This window comes from Poecilia reticulata, chromosome 12 (genome assembly GCF_904066995.2).
Source record: "Poecilia reticulata chromosome 12, P_reticulata-male-v2, whole genome shotgun sequence".
NCBI lineage: Eukaryota > Metazoa > Chordata > Actinopteri > Cyprinodontiformes > Poeciliidae > Poecilia > Poecilia reticulata.
In genome coordinates this window covers 26,900,941-26,909,347 of record NC_088841.1, presented here as the reverse complement: position 1 = coordinate 26,909,347, position 8,407 = coordinate 26,900,941, and the positions used below count along the sequence as shown (strand labels likewise).

At 45.0% G+C, this 8,407-nt stretch overlaps 1 protein-coding gene across 2 annotated transcripts in view; it reads left to right on the top strand.

Annotated features, from left to right (window-relative positions):
- crata (carnitine O-acetyltransferase a) overlaps positions 1–8,407 on the top strand; it is a 62,337-nt gene that overhangs the window by 7,358 nt on the left and 46,572 nt on the right. Inside the window, exons 4-14 of one of the 2 annotated variants that reach the window (XM_081613681.1) lie at positions 112–165; positions 287–452; positions 2,368–2,542; positions 2,815–2,984; positions 3,941–4,041; positions 4,322–4,441; positions 4,504–4,626; positions 5,195–5,330; positions 5,424–5,486; positions 5,897–6,034; positions 6,631–8,215. In XM_081613681.1, coding sequence (XP_081469807.1) covers positions 112–165; positions 287–452; positions 2,368–2,542; positions 2,815–2,984; positions 3,941–4,041; positions 4,322–4,441; positions 4,504–4,626; positions 5,195–5,330; positions 5,424–5,486; positions 5,897–6,034; positions 6,631–6,846 — 1,462 coding nt within the window. In that variant the 3' untranslated portion in view covers positions 6,847–8,215. Of the gene's footprint in view, positions 1–111; positions 166–286; positions 453–2,367; positions 2,543–2,814; positions 2,985–3,940; positions 4,042–4,321; positions 4,442–4,503; positions 4,627–5,194; positions 5,331–5,423; positions 5,487–5,896; positions 6,035–6,630; positions 8,216–8,407 lie in introns of those variants that run through there. The other variant, XM_081613682.1, reaches the window with a different exon arrangement.

Sequence of the window (8,407 nt, the reverse complement as noted above, 5' to 3'; positions counted from 1 at the left end):
TCTCTCTCTCTACGTCTTTCTCTCTCTCTCTCTCTCTCTCTCTCTCTCTCTCTCTCTCTGTCTTTCTCTCTCTCTCTCTCTCTACGTCTCTCTCTCTCTCTCTCTCCGCAGGTTTGCGTCCAAACTGATTGCAGGGGTTTTAGACTTCAAGGCGATGATCGATAAGTGAGTCCCCCCCCGGCCGCTAAAGTAGACGTTTAAACGGTTCTTCTGTCTGGTTCTGGATCAAACGTCACGTTCTCCTGAGGTTTTTCCCGCGGTGGTTGATCTGTGAACTGGTTTCCAGTGAGACTCTCCCAGTGGAGTTCCTGGGCGGGAAGCCTCTGTGCATGAACCAGTACTACGAGGTCCTGTCGTCCTGCCGGGTCCCCGGCGTCAGCAGAGACTCCGTGGTGAACCACGCCAGGAGCTCCCAGCCCCCCAGGCACATCACCGTGGTCCACAACTTCCAGGTGAGGAACGCTGCTGGGAACGCTGGGAACGCTGGGAAACCCGCTGGGTTGATCTAGTTTTAGATGAAAACCTTTAACTGGTCCAACTCTGCCATCTGCTGGCTGAAATTAGTACTTTGTTTGTAAACGTGTTGAGGTGAAAAGAGGGAGAACCGAAGGCCTGAGAGTCTGGACGGTTGCTATGACAACAGCAGCAGATCTTAAATCCTGGAAATGATCTTCAGCTGACGGAAGGCCGACTTTGTAACCGTCTCTTTGTGGCTCTGGAGGTTCAGGTCAGAGTTCAGCTTGATCTCTGATTTCTGTCTGTAGTAACTGAAGCTGTGAGTTTACTCTGGATCTGAGACTCTAGATCTGTGACTCTGGATCTGAGACTGGATCTATAACTCTGAATCTATGACTGTGGATCTATGAATCTGGATCTATGAATCTGAATCTAAAACTCTGGATCTGTGACTCTGGATCTATGACTGTGGATCTATTATTCTGGATCTGTGACTCTGGATCTATAACTCTAGATCTATGTCTGTGGATCTATAACTCTGGAACTGTGACTCTGGATCTATGACTCTGGATCTAAAACTCTGGAACTGTGACTCTGGATCTATGAATCTGAATCTAAAACTCTGGATCTGTGACTCTGGATCTGTGACTCTGGATCTATGAATCTGGATCTATGACTCTGGATCTATGAATCTGGATCTGTGACTCTGGATCTATGACTCTGGATCTGTGACTCTGGATCTGTGACTCTGGATCTATGAATCTGGATCTATGACTCTGGATCTAAAACTCTGGATCTGTGACTCTGGATCTATGAATCTGGATCTATGAATCTGGATCTATGAATCTGGATCTGTGACTCTGGATCTATGACTCTGGATCTATGACTCTGGATCTGTGACTGTGGATCTATAACTCTGGATCTGTGACTCTGGATCTATAACTCTAGATCTATGTCTGTGGATCTATAACTCTGGATCTGTGACTCTGGAACTGTGACTCTGGATCACTGACTCTAGATCTATGAATCTGAATCTAAAACTCTGGATCTGTGACTCTGGATCTATGACTGTGGATCTGTGACTGTGGATCTATTATTCTGGATCTGTGACTCTGGATCTATAACTCTAGATCTATGTCTGTGGATCTATAACTCTGGATCTGTGACTCTGGAACTGTGACTCTGGATCACTGACTCTAGATCTATGAATCTGAATCTAAAACTCTGGATCCGTGACTCTGGATCTATGACTCTGGATCTGTGACTCTGGATCTATGACTGTGGATCTGTGACTGTGGATCTATTATTCTGGATCTGTGACTCTGGATCTATAACTCTAGATCTATGTCTGTGGATCTATAACTCTGGATCTGTGACTCTGGAACTGTGACTCTGGATCACTGACTCTAGATCTATGAATCTGAATCTAAAACTCTGGATCTATAACTCTGGATCCGTGACTTTGGATCTGAGACTGGATCTATATCTCTGAATCTATGACTGTGGATCTATGAATCTGAATCTAAAACTCTGGATCTGTGACTCTGGATCTATGACTGTGGATCTATAACTCTGGATCTGTGACTCTGGAACTGTGACTCTGGATCACTGACTCTAGATCTATGAATCTGAATCTAAAACTCTGGATCCGTGACTCTGGATCTGTGACTCTGGATCTATGACTGTGGATCTATAACTCTGGATCTGTGACTCTGGAACTGTGACTGGAACTGTGACTCTGGATCTGTGACTCTGGATGTAAAATTCTGGATCTGTGACTCTGGATCTGTGACTCTGGATCGTTCCCTGTTTAGTAAATGTAGTGTAAATGTAGAAAGTTCTTCTGTCCAGAATGTGAATCCAGACCTGCGGCTCCTTGGTTTCATTTTCCGTCTCTCTGCTCCCCCCCAGTTCTTCCAGCTGGACGTCTACCACAGCGACGGGACGCCTCTGACTCCAGACCAGCTCTGTGACCAGCTGGACAAGATCTGCAGAGCTTCACCGGGTCCCGGCGCCGAACGTGTCGGGATCCTGACCACCCAGCACCGAGACGTCTGGGGGAAATCCTACCTCAACCTCATCAGAGGTCAGAGACTCGAACTCCTCTGCGGGTCTTGCTTCATTAGAGGGACAGGAAAGGTTTTCTGGAACCTGCTGTGATGCTCGGCTTCCACCACCAGAGGGCAGCGGCGCCGCAGAGAATCACAGATTCAGATGATTAGAAATCAGCCAATTTTAAGCATCAGTTAGTTTTAGTCAAACATGTTCTGTGTCGGTGTTCAGAACCTCCAGAACCGGCCCTGTTGGACTGGGGGTTCTGCTGGTTAACTGGTGTAGAGTCTCTCCTCTCTGGTTCAGACCCGACCAACCAAGCGTCCGTGTCGTCGATCCAGAGGAGCATCTTCGCGCTGTGTCTGGACGGACCCGGATCCGCGGATCGGAGCCGCAGCGCCGCGGCCGTCCAGATGCTGCACGGCGGCGGCAGCCGGAGCCACAGCGCCAACCGCTGGTTCGACAAGACGCTGCAGGTGACCCCGGGATCTCGCAGCGGGCCGTCCAGAGAGTTCTCACGGTTCCACAACATCCCAGGGATTCACACAAAACCACCAAACCTCTGCTTGTTCATGCCGTCGCGTAAAAATTACATTTTTATTTCACACTTTCAGCCAAAATGGTGAAAACACTGGATTTAAGTAAAACTCACATTTATCGTCGTAAATGAAGCAGATTTACCAGGCAAACAGTTCCTCTGCAGTTATGGTAGTTTAGTGATGATGGTAGTTTAGTGATGGTAGTTTAGTGGTGGTAGTTTACTGGTGGTAGTTTAGTGGTGGTAGTTTAGGGTGAGTGGTGACCCCACTAACCCTAGTTTAGTGATGATGGTAGTTTACTGATGGTAGTTTAGTGGTGGTAGTTTAGTGGTGGTAGTTTACTTATGGTAGTTTAGGGTAAGGGTTAGGGTTAGTGGTGACCCCACTAACCCCAGTTTAGTGATGATGGTAGTTTACTGATGGTAGTTTAGTGGTGGTAGTTTAGGGTAAGGGTTAGTGGTGACCCCACTAACCCTAGTTTAGTGATGATGGTAGTTTAGTGATGATGGTAGTTTACTGATGGTAGTTTAGTGATGGTAGTTTAGTGATGATGGTAGTTTAGGGTTAGGGTTAGTGGTGACCCCACTAACCCGAGTTTAGTGATGATGGTAGTTTAGTGGTGGTAGTTTACTGATGGTAGTTTAGTGATTCTGACCTGAAACATGATGACATCATTTCCACTGACTCTCTGCAGATCATCTGTTTGAGTTTTTAGGTTTTCATTATGAAGCGTAATGTCAAAGTTTAACCAGAGCAGTCGGTAGTTTAACTCCTCGGTAGTTTAACTCCTCGGTAGTTTAACTCCTCTGTAGTTTAACTCCTCTCTAGTTTTATCTTCTCTGCAAGTGAACTTTTTGTAGTTTTGCTGCTGACGTTCGTTTCTGACGTTTCAGTTCGTCGTGGGCGAAGACGGGACCTGCGGGGCGAACTACGAACACGCCCCGGCTGAAGGCCCGCCCATCGTGGCGCTGATCGACCACGTGGTCGAGTTCACGTCAGTACAGCCGTTTATCAATACGATACCGATATCTGATCCGATATCTGATGCGGGGAAACGGCTGAGGAGACTTGAAACCCCAGAATAGATCTGATATCAATATCTGTGTCGGGCAGAATGTAACGCATAGAGTTGGACTGACTAGATCTGCCACTGATGGCTGATCTAGAATTGTTTTCAATATCAGAACCGATACAGATATCGATACGTGATCGCATCATTAGCAATCCAGATCATTTCCTGTCATAATCTGGATTATCTTTGTGTCTTTGGACAGGAGGAAGTTGGACACGTCTCCGTCTCCTGCAGCGTCTCTTCCTGTCCCTCGGAAACTCCCCTTCGTCGTCTCAGCAGAGCTGAAGAGGGACATCGAGGCGGCCGAGGCCAGCATGGACAGGTGAGCGGCTGGTCCGGTTCTGACCCGGTTCTGTCCCTCTGACCCGGTTCTGTCCTCCACAGCCTGGCCCAGGACCTGGACATGAGGGTCTCTGTGTTCGGACACTTTGGGAAAAACGTGCCGAAGTCCCACAGGATGAGTCCGGACGCCTTCATCCAGGTCGGCCTGCAGCTGGCCTTCTACAGGTCAGAGGTCACCACACCTGGACGCTACAGCAGGTTCACCACTGAGTCTGTAACGCCGCTGCATGGGAACCAGCTCAGACGTTACTCTGTCGCCCCGATGCTTCCTGGGACATTTCTGACAGTTTCAGGTTATTTTCTGGATAATAACCTGAAAACTTCCTGGTTATTTTTCCAAAAGATTCTTTTAGTTTCACGTGAAAACAAACATTTCCTCCAAATCACTGCAAGATGATCTGATCCAAACTGAACCTGAACGCCTCATCAGTTCGTTCTGGATCCTAAAGGATCATTTCCAAAAACCGCACACTTTCTACAGACACTGTCCAGAGGTCAAAGGTCAGTTTACTGAGACTTTACCGCCTCACAACTCCTTTACCTCTAACAAGTTGGTGTCAAAAGATTCTGATGATGGAAACTTCTTTACCGATTTATTCAGAACGACTCAAACGTTTGACACCAATTTTCTCTCAGAGTTCAGAACTTTTTCTTTTTCCCTCCATGTTGTTCCATATTTCCCAGAATGCATCTGGGCTGCTCTACATGTTTGTTGTTCTTCCCGTGTGAACAGGAAGCACCGGCGCTGCTGCGCCACGTACGAGAGCGCCTCGCTGCGGATGTTCCGACTGGGCCGCACCGACACGATCCGATCGGCTTCCAGCGCCTCGGCTGCCTTCGTTAAGGCCTTCGACGACACCAGCAAGCAGGTCAGAACCAGAACCCAGACCCGGTTCTGCTCGCATCCTGGTGGTTGGGATGTGAAGGTTCTTCATTTAGTGAAATGTTGTTTTTGTGCTCAGAACCAGGAGAAAGTGGGTCTGATGGAGGAAGCTGTGAAAGCCCACAGGTCGTACACCAACACGGTGAGAGTCGCGATCGATACTTTAAAGGATATTTATTATTTATTTCAGCATTTATAAAAACATTTGTTTCTTCTGGATGCTGCTCACTGAAGAATTGGATTCATTTCACTAAATTATTACATTCGAAAATACTTTTTTGATCCCAAAGAGAAATTAAAGCTTCAGATGCTGATGGATCTCCTGTAGCAGTCTGTGCTGCAGCGAATCTGAAGAAGCCTCTGACTGAAGACTATTTCAAAGAGATTTATTAGACATAATGTAAGAATACAGAATTATAAAGCTTTGTTGTTTTCGCGTTATTAGTCTAAGTTGGACTTTCCTGACGAACCTGAGCCGTTGTTGTTGCAGAACTCGGTCCGGTTCTGCTCCGCCTCATCATGGCCTCCATGTCCGTTTTTGTTTCTGATCAGGCGATCAGCGGGCAGGCCATCGACAGACACCTGCTGGGCCTGAAGCTGCAGGCGGCCGAGGAGAAACTTCCCGTCCCAGAGATCTTCAGAGATCCTGCCTTCGCTAAAGCTCTGCACTACCGACTGTCCACCAGCCAGGTACCACCGGACCGGACCGGACCGCTCTGGGTCCAGAACCCGACCCGGATCCAAGCCTGTCACTATAACAAATGATGCAGTGAACGATAACATTGTTGCTTTGAGTCCATTTCCAGTAATATACCGTTAAAATTTAAAGCTTTGAAATTTAACATTTTAAATGTAAAATAAAAATAAAAACCCAAATAAAGTGAATTATAATGTTTCTGGAAACAAAAGCTGATTTAAACTCCTGCTCCACTGATGATGATCTGCCAGTTGGTGTTTGTCGGCTTTATTTTCATCTGAAACACCAGATTCCACAGCACATCTACATGCTAAGGTTTCATGGTCAAGCTAGCATAACTGAGCTACTTTCCTTTTCTTCGCTACAAATTGTTCCTAACCTTGTTAACTCGCTATGTTGGTGTTGACAATCAGTAGCAATGCACTGCATCCAGTTTCCTTTAAGATTTAGTGCGTTGTGTTGCTAACTTAGCAGCTAACATCAATGCTAGTCGATGTTAGCTAAAGCAGAGGTTCAGGATCTTGACGTCAGGCTGTAACCCAATTCTCTCCTGGTTCTGGACTCTGACCCGCCCTCTGGTTCCCCTCAGGTCCCGTCTAAGACGGACTGCGTCATGTGCTTTGGGCCGGTGGTAATTGACGGTTACGGCGTCTGCTACAACCCCATGGACGACCACATCAACTTCGCCGTGTCGGCGTTCAACAGCTGCGGGGAGACGGACGCCGGCGGCCTGGCGGTGGCCGTGGAGGAGGCTCTGCTGGACATGAAGGTTCTGCTGGACCGGACCCCCAGGTCCAAACTGTGACGGCTTCCCCGACCTGCAGGGGGCGCCGCTCTGATCAGCTCCTCCATCGACACTCTGCACTTTAAGATCCTCTGATTCTGATGAACAGCAGAAAAATCAGCTGGAAAAGTTTAAATCCACCAGAAATAACAATTAGCTGATTTATTTCCTGAATTATTCAAAATGTTTTATAGGATTTAAGTTCTGCAGAAACAATCAGATGAAGTTAATAATCAGCCATTTGCTGTAAGAAAATGTTTTTATACTTTGGTAAAAATAATTTTATATAAAAGTCAGAATGTCTGTTTCCCTCCAACATGCTCATTAGCAGTTTTAAAAGGTTACAGTCACAAATTCACAGCAATAATTTGGATTATTTAGTTATTGGAGGAAATTATTGGCTTCACTTTTCTAAATAATTTCAGTGCCAAATACATATTTAGTTTGTGAACCATGTGGTCGGGAAGCTGAGTCTTTAGTTCTCCAATAACATATTTAGCTCGTTAATTACATAGTTGGGCTGCAAACTAAACATTTAGTTATTAACTAATTAGATAATTAACTAAATATTTAGCTGAATATTTAGTTTGTAAACTAAATATTTCCTTGACAGGCTGAATGTGTGTTTAGTAAGTTAGATATTATATTGGAACAAAATCTTTGGTTATGAACTAAACACTAAGTATTTAGGTAAACATTTAGCTAATTAAGTATTTAGTTATTTAAATAGTTTGATCATATTTAGCTTCTTTAGTTTTCCTAGTAAATATTTAATTTGCTGCTAACTTTCATAAATTAATGAGTAAAGTTGTGAAAAAATAACTGAAAATTGAATCCAATCTTTTTCTCCTATAAAATACTAAATAATCCAAATTATTGCTGTTAATTTTTTATTTGGCTCCATATAAAGATTTAGAGAAAACTGCTGAGTTGACAGTTTTCTGATCCAGCCATGAAGTTTCAAGTGAAGATTCGACGTCCTGACCTCTGACCTCTGGAGCTCTGCCGGGCTCCAGAACCCGGGAGGAGGTTCTGCTGCGGATCGGCCCAGTTTGTGTCCAGAACCTCCAGAGATCTGGATGATTGTGGAGTAAAGAAGTCGCTCCGCTTTGTGAGAGTTTTGCTCTTCGCTCAGACTGTAGACCAGCTGACCAGCATGAAGGTTTCTGCTCTTCTTCATGAAACGTTTCCTGGTTCACGGCGGCGGCCATGTTGTCTTCCTGCTGACAGATTCGTGGAGCTCAGCTGAATGAAGAATCTGACGTTTTGCTGATCATCTGTGGCTCCGTCTGTTTAACGCAGCAGTTATTTTAATTTAACATGATTATACAATATGACTGTATAAACTGGTTTTTACCCTGAAAATAAAAACATGATTTCTTTATTTGTATCGTTTTATCTGTAATTGAACTTTTTAATCCCTGTTGATGATTAAAAAAGTATCTTTGATTGGACTAAATATACATATTTGTGTTTGAACAGCAATGAGATGAGAGGAGATTCATAATTTAGATTTTTCTCTCATTTTGGGTTAAAATATGGTCAAAATAATTTGTGGTTTAAATTTTGTGAAACTGAATGA